Source organism: Diabrotica virgifera, chromosome 4 (genome assembly GCF_917563875.1).
Source record: "Diabrotica virgifera virgifera chromosome 4, PGI_DIABVI_V3a".
Lineage (NCBI taxonomy): Eukaryota > Metazoa > Arthropoda > Insecta > Coleoptera > Chrysomelidae > Diabrotica > Diabrotica virgifera.
The window spans coordinates 101,677,047-101,693,157 of NC_065446.1; the positions used below are offsets into that span (position 1 = coordinate 101,677,047).

At 34.1% G+C, this 16,111-nt stretch overlaps 2 protein-coding genes across 5 annotated transcripts in view; both read left to right on the forward strand.

Annotated features, from left to right (window-relative positions):
- Positions 1-16,111, forward strand: part of LOC114338870 (uncharacterized) — a 435,637-nt gene that overhangs the window by 361,612 nt on the left and 57,914 nt on the right. For all 4 annotated transcript variants that reach the window (XM_050649561.1, XM_050649559.1, XM_050649560.1 and 1 more), the window contains exons 11-13: positions 6,529-6,836; positions 9,576-9,796; positions 15,236-15,357. In XM_050649561.1, the coding sequence (XP_050505518.1) occupies positions 6,529-6,836; positions 9,576-9,796; positions 15,236-15,357 (651 nt within the window). The remainder of the gene's footprint in view (positions 1-6,528; positions 6,837-9,575; positions 9,797-15,235; positions 15,358-16,111) is intronic.
- Positions 1-16,111, forward strand: part of LOC114338869 (uncharacterized) — a 456,134-nt gene that overhangs the window by 263,603 nt on the left and 176,420 nt on the right. The gene's annotated exons all lie outside the window — the stretch shown is intronic.

Here is a 16,111-nt window from a genome sequence, read left to right on the forward strand (position 1 = left end):
AAGATATACTCAAATTTTTCTTGAAGATGTGAAAAAGTCTATGAGCCAGAGTGACTCCCAACACTATTCCACAAAGTTCCAATTTGGGGATGGTGAGTTTATTTTTTAGCGGAGAAATTTTGTTTTTAGAAGCGATAAGCCGCGACGATACAGAAAAGTCTGAGTATGTCGCTTTGAGATACACACAAGTGCTGTATATTTTTTCCGATGCGTCGGTGAAAATAATTAATTGAACATCAACAACTTTCTTTTGTAAAAGTAAGCATCGAGGTACCTTGACCTCTTCTATAGTTTTGAATGTCGATAAGAGGTTTTGCCAATTTTTCATAATGATGGGTGAGTCAATGGGTTGATCCCAGTCCAGTTTCTGGGACCATATTTCCTGTATCAAGAGCTTAGCGTTCACAAGGACAGGGGATAACCATCCTAGCGGGTCATACAAAGTAGCAATGTAGGAGAGAATAGTACGTTTAGTAACAACATTAGCCAATTTGAAGATAGGAGTTTTAAACGAAAAGTGGTCGCGTTCTGAATCCCAGAATATGCCTAAGACTTTATCAGATCCCGTGAAGTTAAGACTGACTTCAGAGACGGGATTTAAATTGTGTTGAGACAGAAATTCTGAAGAACTGCAGTTCCACTTGTGGAGGAGGAAACCATGGGTTTCTAGCAAAGAAGTTAATTGTTCGAAAAGACAACTTAATTCATGAAGACTGTCAGCACCGCTGATCAGGTCATCCATATAGATAGATTCTTGCAGAACACTAGTAGCAAGTTCGTGGGTATGTTTGTTGTTGTCAGCGATGTGCTTGATAACTCTTTGAGCGATAAATGGGCTACTTGGGAGCCCGAAGGGTAATCTTTGAAATTGATAGCACCGTAAAGGCTGCTGAATATTGTCCCTAAAGAGAAAATTTAACAGAAATGTTTCAGTGGGACAAATGGCGATTTGTAGGAACATAGCCTTGATGTCGCCTACTAGTGCGAATTTAAACTGACGAAACTTAGCGAGAATGTCAAAAAGTTCATGTTGGACGACATAACCTTTGTCTATGACGTCACTGAGGGAGATTCCCGTAGACGATTTATTGTTTGGATCGAAAACTATACGAGTGGAAGTAGTAGAGTTGGATTTGAAAACGGGAAAGTGAGGGAGAAAGTAATTAGGTTTACCTGAGTCATTTAGCATTTTTAACGGCACTTGAATTATTTGTCCGTTATTGAGATATTCCGATATAATGTCCTGATATTTTTCCAATAAATCAGGGTTGAGTTGAAAACGTTTCTCGAGACTGAGAAAACGTCTTTTTGCCGAGAGAAACGAATTTCCCATGTCTATATCTTCGATAGGGAGTTTGAGATTGAGTGTGGACTCATATCGTCCATTGGGGAGAACATTAACATGTTTTACAAAATTAATTTCAGCGGGGTGATCATTAATGAGATCGGTGTTCTGAGGAGCGGCTTCTTCCAGCTCCCAGAATTTTTGTAAATGATCGGATAGTTCCTCGTTGGACACTACCGGCTCATTTACGGCGGAAGGAGTGTTATGAGAACAACAAGTAACGAGAGAGTTTGAATAAAATTCCAAAGCCTTTTTAGTATTTTTCGACTTAAGAGCAAAGTCTGGAACTGACCCTGATATCGTGTACCCGAGTAGAGTGCGTTGAAGAACGGGAAGACCTTTTCCCAAACGAATTATTTCAGGTTGAATGATATCGTTATACAGGTCTGCACCGAGCAGGATACCAATTGGGGATGTTACATGGAACATCGGATCACCTAATGGTATCTCTGAGGGTATGTTTAGTTTGCTCGCCGAAATAGAAATTTGAGGAAGCGGATTTGTTATCTTTGGGAGTACAGAGCACGAGATGTCAAAAGGAACGTCGTTAGCGACAGCGAAAATTGTTGTATCTACAATAGATTGAGACGAGGATGAGGTGGAGTTAATTCCATTGATCCGTAATTTTCCATCTCTAGTGGTGAGTGACAGTTCCTTTACGAGGTCAGCACTAATAAATGAAACCTGTGAGGCCGAGTCTAAAAGTGCCTTTGCGAAGACCCTCTTGCCGCTAGGAGCGACAAGATAGACCTGGAGTGTGCTTAATAACACCAAATGATTATCAAGCGAGGCTGCAGATAGAGCCATTGAATGTGGAGTCGAATTTTGAAGATTAACTTCCGTTTCAGGAGCTCTAACATGTGAGGGCCCCTGTTGTGAATTACCCTGTGTATGGGAGTTATTTGAGATAGCGGTTTTATTATGATTATTTGAGTTGTGTTGGCCAACAGCCGCGGAAGGGTTACTATGACCCGTTTTGTCGAAATGGAGCAACGTGTGATGACGAGATTTACAAACTATGCAAGAGAATTTGGATTTACACTGATCGAGCATGTGAGACCCAAGACAATTAATACAAAATTTATTTTGTTTGACAAAACTAAAACGTTCTTTAGAATTCAACTGCTTGAACTGAGGACAAGAGTAGATCGAGTGAGAGTCGTTGCAATAGGAACATTTCTTAGGACCTAAGCGAGGCGAAAGGTTACTGGTAGAAGTGTCTGAGGCTAGGTGTAAAGAGTGTCTGGAAGTAGTAGTCGATTTTGGTTTTGATTGAGATTGAATATTCTCAAGATGAACAACGCGTGTCTCGATTTCCCCTAGAAAATGGACAAAATCAGGGGTAGCTTGGCTACCACCGGATTGGAACTCAAGAGCCCTAATGGTAGGTGCGTCGAGTTTCTGAGTAGCGATATGTATGAGAAGTAAATGCAAGAGATCTGAAGGGGGCCTATTCAAGTTCAATAGGGCCTTGAAATTATTTGACATGACCGTATGAAAATTTCTTAATTGTGAGTGATTTGCGTTTCCAGAAATAGGAGGCGCATCAAGAATTTGAGAGATGAGAGTTTTGATAAGCGATTTAGAGTTGGCGTACCTTTGTGTCAGGTTATCCCGGGCTATTTTGTAATTGTCACCTGTGAGTGGGATATGCTCGAGAAGCGTCAAAGGCTCGGAAGTTAGAAAACTTTTGAGGTAAATGAGTTTTTCCAGATCACTTAATGTAGTATCAGATCCTATTATTGTATCAAAGGTCTCAATGAATGAATTGTATTCAGTAACTAAGCCACTAAATGGTTTTAACTGAATACGAGGGAGGTTTACTGTTCGTTGCCTAGCCATAGACTGTGAGGTTAGAGAAGAATTAGGGTCAAATTGGAGGGAGGGGGTAGCAGTCACATTAGAACTTTCAATGACCTCTAACCTTTCTTCCAATAGAGAAATTGTATCCAAATATTTATCAAAAACCACAGAGGAATCAGTAGAGGGGGTAGGTTCCTCGGGGATCGTCTCCAGCACATTTTGAGCATCGCGGAAAAGTCCGTAAGAATGTTTGAGTTGTGAAATTATTTCACGAATTTTATATTTGTTTAGAGAATTAAGAGTTGTGGGAACCGAATCAGCCAACTTGGTTATATCAAGTTTTGCGGTGAGCCTCTGTCGGTTATATTTTGATCGGTCAGCCATGTTGCGAGAATGTGAGATTAGATAGATTATTTGCAAATGTCTAAACCTATAAATCGATGCGAAAATGAGAGAATATGTACAATATATTATATATTACACGTTTAATAGTGTGAGATTGGCTTAATAGTATCACCCTGTATGAGCGCAGATTAGTATATGAAATGCAAAACTATAAAATTTCAAAATATATGCAATTTTCCAAAATGGGTATTTTTCAGCAAGTGTGAGACACCCTTAACAAGTATTTAAATTAATTAAATTGAAGGAAAAAACAATTATTTATTTTCTATAGTTTTCTAGAAGTGTAAAATGAGCTTAAGCGAAGCTAAATGTAGCAAAAACTTACAATTTATGCAAGAAAACAAAATTATTTTTAATAATTTTTGTAACCTGTGAACCAGGCTTAATCGGATTCAAAATTATAAATTTAATTTAAATCAAAAGGTTGAACAAACAATGTTAAAATTATAACACCCGTACTATCAGCCAAGAAATGAGTACACTTTTTGTATACTATAAACAGAAAAATATATTTACGAAAATAAAATAATGTAATATATGCAAATATTTTTTCATACAAACAAAACGACTCCTTTATTTGAACAAAGCAAGTAGTTTCTGAAATTGCACGTGTAGACCGGGCTTAACAACCTACCAGCTATTGTAGAGACGTGCTGGGTTAAATACTGAGAATTTGAGTGCAGAAAGAGAGGAATATTTTATTTTTGTGCCGGGGCGGCGTGGCTTGGAAATTTCCAAATGCAACAGAAAGACACTATAAATGAAAAACCGTTATTCTCAGAATAGAGATTATCAAAATATGCAAATACGAAGGACCTTGAGGATTTAATTAATAAATAATTAATATGATACGGCTCGATGGAACAGAAATGTTTAGGCAATACGTAAAGTATCCTTAACAATAGTAACCTATACTTATTGTACGGTTATAGAGTATATTCCCATAGGTAAGCTGGTTAAGAGTAGATAACGATTTTTCATATGTAATTTAAAGTATTATCTGCATAAATGGCACAAAGAATATTTGCTACGAGAGGTATATGGTTCAAAATGCATACAGTATCACGACTAATAAGTTATGTTCACATACATGTAGAGTACTTACAGTTTTATTCCTTGATGACGTGTCACATCAGAGCTCTGATTGAATTCCATAATCCATTTGGTTCATTTGTAAGGCACTCACTAATACGCTAAATAAATCATCGTCGATAATACTGAGCAGATTGAATTATCTGAGCGGTATAAAACGATAGCAAAAAAAGCCGGTAAAATGCGGCCTTTTTACGAATAGCGGGAGCGTCGATAGATTAGAGATGATTCTCGTTAGGAAGCTTTTGACGATCTGCCCCGGCGAGGGGTTCAAATGCGAGTCTCAACAATAACCTGGAGTTTCCAGAAAGGTTACATAAATACTACTTGAATTTTAAGTAATCAGTAGTACAGGGGCGTAACTAATTATTTTAGTGAGCCGTGTATAATATATTTATTGTACAACTCAAAAATTATAAGTTTTTACAAAAAAGAGATTATTACCAAAATTGAAGCTAATAAAAAACTAAATAAACTCCTTACTAAAAGAACCTTTTAAGTGAGTTATAGGTAATTGAATGCATTTTTTTTCGGCGAGTACCCAAATCTAAGTATTCAAGCTTAAATTACGGGAAAATGATGCACTTTATAACATAAATTTATTAAATATTTGTAAAAGTACTTAGAAATATCTATCAAACGAGATACAAAACAAGTTAATAGCATTAAAATTTATGCTCCAAAAATTTTTCAAACTTTATCTTTTAAAAATTTTTCTAAAAAATGTTATGGTCTTTTTTTAGTAACTCCGTTAATTTTTAAGATATCAGGTTCTCCTAAAAACGGTTTGAAAGGTAATTCCAAAGGCTATTAAAATGCATTGAATGTCATCTTTTAAACCCCTTTCTTTTTTAAAAATCGAAGATGCCACGATTACATGGTTCTTGCAGCAAAATTTAAGCTTTAAACGTTTCTATCTCGGTTAATTTTCACCCTACAGAAATGGTAAAACAGGTATAATATTTAGTATAGAAAAAACTAAAATTTGGTAATTTACCATTTTTACGTATATTGAGTATTTTTATAGTTATTATTATCAAAAGAAAATGAAAATAACGATAATTTTAAAAATTTTATTTTTAATTTTTGTGGAAATGGCGTATGTTATATTTTTCACTTTCTCCTAAAAAATTCGAAAGGATTCTCAGTTTCATCATAACTTGCTTAATTTTGATGCTATGAACTTCTTCTGGAGCTCATTTGTTAGGTATTCCGAAGTACTTTGATAAGTGTTTAGCAGTTATATTTTATAAAATGCATCGTTTTCCCGTTATTTAAGCTTGAGAACTTAGATTTGAGTGCTTATCGAAAAAAATATACATTCAATTACCCATAAATCACTTTGAATTAACATTAGTTTAGTACTTTGAGTGAATAATGTATTCAATTTTTTATTGTCTTCAATTTTTGTAAGAATAAGTTTTTTGTAAAAGCTAATAGTTTTTGAGTTATACGTGAAAAACAGCTTTAAAACATGCATATTTTTACGAATAAATAAAATATTTGATCTTTAATAACTCAAAAAGTATTGATTTATGTTAATAACTTAATATAAGAAATTTTGCTTAGAATTTGTCCCTCTATCAATTTGTGGTATTATTTTTAATAAAATAATTTTCACCCCAGAAAAGGGGTGGCATCCACCCCAAGGGTAAAAGCTCAAGTTGGCATCATATCACGATTGTTCCTTGAGGTATCCTCTAACTGCTCACCAATTTTCATGAAAATCGATGGAGGTTCAACGAAATCGGAGGTGAAAACCTTCAATGACTGCACTAAAGGGGATGATTGATCATCTCTGAGCTGAAACGGAACATTAGCTGTCTCTTATTTTCATCAATTCTATCTTCTTTGAGAGATCTTATAAATAAACAAATTTTCAGATACTGTCGAAATGGAGTATTTAGCAGTTCCCCACCTTCGTGTATCCTTAAGACTTTATATAAACCAAAAGTAAGAGTACCAGTTACACCTACACCTCCTACACCAGAACCTCCAAATACTGTAGCAATTGGTAACGACGGAATTAAAGTAGTGTGCATTTACGCTAGTTGGAGAGCCTATAGTGGAGCAACTCCGGACACTTTTGAACCTTCGTTGTGCACTCATTTAATCTACCAATTTGTTGGTCTCCATGAAAATGGAGAGATACGAATAGATGAATCGTTGGACATTAAATATAAAGGGATGGGTAAGTATTATTCATTATCATCACGTAGCGCTACAACCCTGGGTGGGTCCTGGCTGACTGTACAACTGTTTTCCAATTTATTCGGTCTTCCATCAACCTAGGGTCAAATGGAATATTCATTTTCCGGAGATCTGGGTGGATGTTATCTTTCCATCGCATTCTGGGACGTCCGAGTGGTCTTTTGCCTGTACACGGCCTGCTCATCTTAGTCGCTGTGTTGTAATTTCTTGGACAATATCGGCGTCATTTTAGGGTGCTTTTAATTCGATATTGGTTCTGATCCTATACTGTGTTAATGTCGTGGCGTGTTGGCTGTGTTAAATAATTTTCGTTCAAAACGTCTGAGCTTTCCTTCGTTTGCTTTGGTCGTGGTGGTTATTAGTGAATAATAACTTTTAATTATTAGTAACTATAATAATGCTTTATAATTATTCTGTATAAAGTAGTGCTTGGAATAGAGGCATTTCAGATCGATAGATCTGAAAGGGGTGTTTTCTATATCTCTGCATGTACTTTAAAATTTTTTGCGTTAAATATTGATTATTTCTTTTTCTTTTTTTGCTGCCCAATCGTTTCGAATATCTGGCTATCTTAATTATTTTATTAACTGACGCTTTAAATAGAATAGTTGTTGTTGTTGTGCAAAACCATTACATTAGGTTATTTAACCAAGATAATATTCTTCTCTAATTTCCCGCTTTTCGAATACTTTGCCTTGAAGGAGTACCTTCAGTAATCTGTTTTTAGTGCCGTTTCTCATTATGTGTCAGAGAAATTCTATCTTTCTCAAATGTTGAATGGGTTGCATATGTGAGTCCATATTAAATGAAGTAAAGAAACACAGACTTACAATCATTTAATAATACTTCGACGACCGGTTTCGATCTCTACACTATTCAGATCATCTTCAGGTAGGTGGACGTTTAAACATGTTATCGATGAACTTACAAAGCATCCCTTGTAACGGCATCATTTAACTACTTGTAACGCCGACCTGAAGATGATCTGAATAGTGTAGAGATCGAAACCGGTCGTCGAAGTATTATTAAATGATTGTAAGTCTGTGTTTCTTTACTTCATCTAACTTTCTCCTTTTAAAGGTATACAACACCTTTTTTTCTTTCCCCCTTCTTCGTAAAACGGTCTCGTTGGTTATCTTGTCCGTCATGATATACTTAGGATTCGCCTTTTAAGCCACATATAAAAAGCTTGAAGTTTTTTCTCCATCGCTTCAGTGAGTGTTCATGATTCAACTCCGTAGTATAATATTGAGAAGATATAACATCGTAGGTGCCTTACTTTTATCTCCAGATTAAGGTTATGGCTTTTAAAGAGTTTAACCATGTTATTGAATGTATTCCTAGCCTTTTCTATTCTACATTTTACTTCTTGTGAGTGATCCCATTGTTCGTTGACTATGGTTCCGAGATAGGTATACACTGGTGTATTCTTGATAAGCAGTTGGGCGTCTTTAATTTAATTTTTGCTGATGACCATAAATTAAGTTTTTAATATGTTTACTTGTAGTCCAAATCTTTCACTTACCTCATTTACTTGGTTTATTAGTTGCTGTAAACTGTTCAAATTGTCTGCAAAAATAACGGTGTCATCTGCATAGCGCATATTGTTTATCCTCCATTTAGGAGTCTTCCATGTTCACAATTTTCCTAGGCTTCACTAAAGATGTTCTCTGTTTTCGTTGGTTCATGTCCAAGATTTGTTCTTATCATCCATTCGGGTTTTTGTTAGAACATCCATCATTTTTCGGTGTTGAACTACATATATCAAATGCTTTTTGGTAGTCCATTGATTATTTAGTTACTAAATGTTATTTTATTAATTCTCAAACTACCTTTAAGGGTTTGAAATCAACATATCAAGCACACTTTTGTAATTTTTTTTTCGAAGTTAGGGTAGAATTATTTTATTTTTAAATTAAATAAACATATTAAGTACAATTCAAAGGATATTTAAAAAAAACTTAATCCAAAATATTGAAAAATAAGCCATTGGTGACAAATTTTGACAGGCAGCTAAAAAATGCATTTTGCGGTGGACATCAGAACTTGTCACTGGATCACACGAAACAAAAAATTCAAAAAGATTTAATTAGCTTATGAGTTTCACGAGGTAATAACGTCGAGTTTTATTTTATTTTTAATGATTTTTGAATTTTTGGTATCGCTCAGAAGTAAAAACTACGAAATTTTTGGTAAAAATTTTGTGAAAATCAACAGATTTATTATTGTTGAACAAAAAAAAAGCACAAAACGAAAGATATCTCGACATTGCTACCTCATGAAATGTCTAAAGAAAATCTGTGCAAAATTTCAACTAGATCGGTCAAGTATTTTTTCAGTTGCAATGGCCACCGCATTTGAAAAAGCAGTTTTGAGAAAAATGAGTTTAAAATTTTGACAACTGCATCTTCATCTTCTTATTTGTCTGCCAAATCTTAAAGTGATGCACATTGGAATATGCTTTTTGAATCGCGGAGTAATCTACAAAAGAGAAGGCGAACAGATGTTTAACATTTCTTACTACGCTTAAGCGTGATGGCGCGAAGCCGTGGCAAAGCTAGTCGAAGGGAGGGATATTCAACACGTTGTATCTCTGGTAATTTTACTCCGATCAATCTGAAATTTTCGGAAGGTATTCTTGAAAGTATGCACATTTATTTGAAATAATAAAAAAATTAAATATTTCAAACCTTACTCCCCCTTAACCACATTTTTTTAGGTTTGTTTAAGATGACAACTGATTTAAAAAAGAGGAACAAAAGTTTAAAAGTATTACTAAGCGTTGGTGGTAGCGGAGGCACGAACTCATCACTTTTTAGAGAACTTGCTAACAATAACAATAAAACAAAAGCTTTCTTATCAAGTGCGGCAAAAATAATACAAACCTACCAGTTTGATGGATTGGATATATTTTGGTTCTACCCAGAAGTGGATGATAAGGTATTTGTTTTAATTAATCTATTTGTATGGTTTACAAAATATATTCTAACCACCTAATAATAGAGGGTTTTTTAAAAAATTATTAATGTTTAAAAAAATCTAATTAAAATCCTTTATAAAAGGTATATAATTTTTTTAAAATTCAATATGCAGATACGTCATATATACATCACAAATACGGAACATTTTCGATCTGAATTTAGATCATCATCAGTGATGAACAGAATGTTCACATGCTAAGCCACCAAAATTTAAAATATATGGATACAAAACTTGTTTTAAATGACATGGATGTTATAAATAATTCATGAATAAGCACCAGTCACCACTTGACCCTCACATGAGTGGGCACACGTCCTGAGGTTCAGCTATTTGCTACAACCTCATATCTTAAACGGTCGATGGCAACTGACTGCCACTAATTTTCTATTTACCACTATCTCAATAAGTATGTACCACCTAAAGGCAATGAAGAACTGTAATTGTCTGTACTGATATCTTTGTTTCTAGGAGGCCTCAGGATGATGTAAAACTTTTAAACATCGAAACCGGTCGCTCAACCTTTTACAATTTTTAAATAAATAAAATCGAATAATAACATTGTGAGTAGCACACCTATTTCCCTACATAACTATTGTTAGATTTGTAAAGTCACAAAAACTAAACTGTCTTGGTCACTTAGAAAGAATGTCGAGCTGTAAAATCGAGCTGTAAAAGTAATCCAGAGTTGGAAGCCCCAAGGAAATAGAACAAGAGGAAGGCTCCGTGAAAGATGGATAAACGACGCCGACGTAGATGGGGATCTTAAAACTATGAACATCAGGAAGTGGCAAAGGAAAGCATCCGATAGGGCAGGATGGAAGAACATTATTAAGCAGGCCAAGACTTACACAGAGTTGTAGCGCTATTAGAAGAAGAAGAATACTTATCTGTCGATATGAAAAAAGGCATAAGGATCGTAGCAGCACATGCGATTTTCTATACAAAACAAAATTACATTTTCACTAGGATGCCCCTTGATTTCATCTTTCAGTACACACTCTCAAATGATCTAAGAGAAACACTCTCACACGTTTTCGAGAAAGTATTTTAAGACAGCTGATTCTTTCATATATTGTTCCCTATGCTTCCTCGAACACCGTACCGACCATCTGGCTGCTGATACAGGTTGCGTTCATTACTGAGCAGCGCACCTGTATAGGTAAATACAAAATCAGGGTGATTGATGAGTGGGGTAAAGCTTCGTAAATACGTTATAGTAATAGATAGCGATACAAGTTAATAACAAAAATTGTAGCAAATTTTGAGCTTCACATTACAAAATTAGTTAGAATGTTACAGGGTATTCGATAACATAGTGGCACACCAAACTTTTGTTTTCTTTAAATAGAATACCCCATATCTAATTTTATATTCTTCTTAACCTCCCCATCACAAAAATATAAAGTTATAACTAATGGTCTATGAAAATTGTAATAAGTTCAGCTCCCTGTATGCATAAAAATAAGCACATCAGCAATGGTTTATTGGTGCCATATTTTTTTGTTGATTGTCAAAATTTATAAAAATAGTTAATATTGCTAATTTTCTTTATATCGAATACAGGGTGCGTCAAGACGCAAGTACATTATTTTCTCAGTAATTTTAAATAGAACACCCTAATTAATAACTTGCTCTGAAAAATAAAAATATCTCGAAAACTAACAAATTTAGGCATAGGGAATATTATGCAAAAATTGAAGTACGGTAATGATACTTTCCGATAATGATATAAAATACAGAGTGTTCCATTTAAAATTTCTGAGAAATGAATGTACATACTTGCGTTTTGACTCACCCTGTATTCGATATAAGGAAAATTAGCAATAGAGTCGGTTCGCTAAACTCAGACACCACTGGCTAGTGATTTTAGTAGGTAATTTTTTGGTTTTGGCCAATTTTGCCAAAATTGGCAAAATTCAGCCAGTGGCGTGCTGGCCATATAAATGAATCGGTGCAATCACCGAGAGGCCGCGGCCTCTTGAGGCTGGTCAAATAGGTTTTCACAAAAATTTTTAGATGTAACAAAAAAAAAATTTTTAATGTTTAATCGGTTAATTTTGCTAATAATATTAATAAAATATTTAAAAAAATCAAATTTTTTGTTAATTGTGTAGTACAGTTTAAGTAAATGAGTAAGATTCTATAGTCTATATACATAAATAGATTGCTACAGATAATATTATTTATTTTCATACATACAAGTATATTTATGGTTTTCCAATTTCCGTCAAACATGTATGTACTCTGCATAACTAAAAAATGGAAAAACGTCTTGCTCATTTTTGACCGAATTATTGAAAGTATCTAAAAGCGATTTGATCAAGACAAATCAAATTGTTTTATAATGATATAAGCACTCTACATCCTAGAAATTTTGATACAATAAAAAAATGGTATACTTTTGATGGCATTTAAATCATTTACTGAAAAATTAAGAAAGTTTTATCCTACCATATTATCATCTGTGACTGCAATTAGAGAAAAACTTATGGATTTTGCTGATAAATGGATTATATTAAAAATAGGATTTTGCAAAATAATGAGATTATAGAAGATGGAGTTAATGATGAATATGTTCAGCCTACAGAAAATATGAAGGATGATATTATTAATCCAAGTGATAATGAACATGAAGTAACAAATGACAATGTTGATATCGTGAAAACCTCACCTCCGTGTGGTACTAAAATGTGTAAATATTGTATAGCTTGCTGTTACGCTGTTTTGCATAAGTCTAACTTATATCAGTGTGCTTATCCAAATTTAAATAGTATAATATAAAGCATTTATTAACTCTTTCATTGACACAAGTATCTAGAGAAAAAAGCTTTTCAACATTGAAATACATAAAAAATCGGTTAAGAAGTACTTTAACACAAGATCACTTTTATGCTAATAGCTATAGAAAAATAAGCTTTGTATGAGCTTAAAAATGATGAAATAATCGACGAATTTGCTCAAAAATCTATTTTAATGCGGAAATTATTGATCGAGAGTTAAGTAATTATTTTATAAAATAATTGCAAAAGAATATTTAGATTATTGCGTTCTATTAACATTTTAAATATTGTCAAATTAAAGTATTTGCACTGTACTTGTATTTGTACTCTCTTGTATAATTGATTTACTAAAATGCAACCTAATACATACATAATTGAAAAATTCTCAATTTTATTTTACATGTACCTTAATTACATCAAATTCATATTATATTTATTTAGGAAATTATGGTTTCTGCCTTACTGCATACAATATTGTCATACATGCCAATTATTATTTGTAAGATTTATTATTCTTAAATGAAAAAATATAGCAAATTAAGAAAAAAATCATTGAATTCAAAGTTTTATGTTTGATTCAAAAATAATTTATATTTTTGCTTTTTTTTTTGTTTTTTTAAATACCCAATAAAACATCCTGATAATAGAAGGTAAAATGCGGATGGGAGGCCGCTTTTCTATAAAATCACCGGGCCGCTTGAAAAGTTCCAGCACGCCACTGGCAAAATTACTAACTATTTAGTAATTATTAACTATTTAGTAACTATCTTTTTGCCAATTTTACGAAATTGGCAAAATTACTTACTAAAATCACTAGAAAGTTGTGTCTGAGTTTAGCGAACCGACTATATCAACAATTCTTAAAAACAAATTGTCGAAACCAAAAGACTCCATCTTTAAACAAATAAATGTTTAAAAATTTAATAAAATCTTTGGATTTCTTAGTTCGGAAACAGATTCTCTCTTATACCTATGCCCCATCCTTCTACAATTTACAAGGAATAAAGGGTGATGAATGCAGAGACGTGGGGGTCTAAATAGTTGCACTCCACTACACGTCAATTCATCGAGGCAAAGATCAACGAAACTGTCTCCTAATACTCAAAACGTGAGTAAGAACGTAGGTAGAAGAAGGCATTATTTTTATTTTCAATTCAGAGACCATTACCCCCTTTCTATGGCCATTTCGAACCCTTTAGTTCTCATCAGGAAAGTTATCGTAATGATGCTCTTTACTTTTATTGATATGGGCAATTCCACGAATATACGACTGTCTTGGATTATCGCGACAACGAATATTTTAGTGTGCAACATAAGAAGTGCGAAAGTAAATGGCTCTAATAATTGTTCCAATAAACAACAATGTATTTTGCAATTTACTTTCGTTTTTCATAATTTGCACAGTAAAATATTCGTTGTCGAGATAATCCACAACAGTCGTGTGTTCGTGGAATAGGGTATATCTATTACTATAGCGAATATACTGAGCTTTATCACACTCATCAATCACCCTGTATATTGAATTTAAATTATTTTAGGACGAAACATTTTTTTTTCTACGGCCGTGCTAAAAGTGCCACTTTCACGCACGCATTTCGTTTCCGAAAGTTGCACGTTCCCGCATGGCGTGCGTGAAAGTAAATTTTCCCGCACGACTTGCGGAAAAGTAAAATACCTTGTAATACGGCATTATAATATATTATAATACATGCAATGAACTAATATTTAGTTATTATTTACTAATTTATTTCAAATTTATTTTTATTATGTTCATGTTTTAATGAAATTAGCGAGATAATTCGATGAAATAAAATTATTTTGATACAATATTTAAAAGTCAGATCAGTAGACAATTACAGTTTTGAATCGCCGTCATGGAAACCAATACCATCGTCTTGGTAACCCATTATATTGAAAGTTTGGTTTTGGCAACCTTGTCAAAGAATTAATTTGTGTATTTTCACTTCTAAACAAAAATTGATATAACTCTATTTTTTGTGGCTTTTTTCCAAACGTACGAGCCCTAGAAATAATATTGTTCCTAACTCATGCGGAAAGTATCTTCCCCGCACTCGACTGCTTTCCCGAACTCCGCTATCGCGTCGTTCGGGTCAACGGCAGTCTCGTGCGTGAAAGTATCACTTTCCGCACTAGTTAGGAAAATAACTATTTGTCATTACTTTTTAAACCACAGAAATGTCTGGCAATTATAGTTCATATTTCTAATAATGTTTAAAAAGTAATGACAAAAAAATTTTTCGTCTTAAACTAATTTTAAATTCGATATATTTACCTGTACAAGTGTGCTGCGCAGTAATGAACGCAACCTGTATCATTAGCCAGATGGTCGGTACGGTGTTCGAGGAAGCATAGGGAATAATATATTAAAGAACCAGTTGTCTTAAAATACTTTTTTTCGGACGTTGCTAGCTCTTGGTCCAAAAGGCATAAGGGAGAAAATCGTTGCTGAACTCCATTGAACTCCGACGGTCTATAAGTGTACCTACTTGTTTTCTGTACATAAATGGTTTTCTTGAATTGATATCTGGAATCAAAGTTTGGAATAAATAGTTGGTCATATGCATTAAAAAAATGTTTATCTCTCTCGCTCTTTTAGGAGAGATATATCCGTCTGTTAGAGAAAATAAAGAATAACTTTAAGAAGCAAAGATGGCTATTATGTGTGACCGTACGACCTGGATTGGAAGATGCGGGATACGATCCTAAGAAAATGGATGGGTAAGTATGAGAAAAAATACACTGATAGCGCAGTGGTTCCCAAAATGTTAGTGCAAAATACGATCATCATCATCATCATTTCTCAACCTCTTACATCCACCGTTGGATATAGGTCTCCTCCATATTCTTCCATTGCTCTCTATCTTGTGCCTTCTGTATCCAATTTCCCACTGTTTTTCTCAAGTTATTTATCCATCTTTTTGGTAGTCTATCTCGGTGTCTTCTATCTTCTCTAGGTCTCCATTTTATGTGTGTTTGTGGTCCATCTATTATCATTTAAACATGCTACATGTAAAGCCCATCTCCATTTGGCTTGTGCCATTTTTTTTATGACATCTGTCAATTTACCCCTCTTTCTCAATATCCTATTTGGTACAATATCTTCTGTTGTTATTTCTAACATTGCTCTTTCCATTTTTCTTTAGGTTATTCTTAATTTATTGGCAGAATGATCAGTCAATGTTATATGCAGTTGCAACGTCGCTGTCACGAGAAGGCGAGAGAAGTTTACTCCATCCGTAGAAGCAGTCGGCGCATCTTCCACAGTTTGTTCTGATTCGATTAAGGGCTGCTAAAATATTACTGGGACGTTCCAATTCGTTAGGTTTGTCTCTTATGTCCTTTAGACTATGGTAATGCGGGTCTGTCTTACTTTCCCATTCTTCTCCTCATCGGGCATTTAAGTTAAAATTGGATTGCTGCAGATTTGGATTGCTTGAGCGGATTTCAGGGGAGGTAACCTGATTAGAAGACG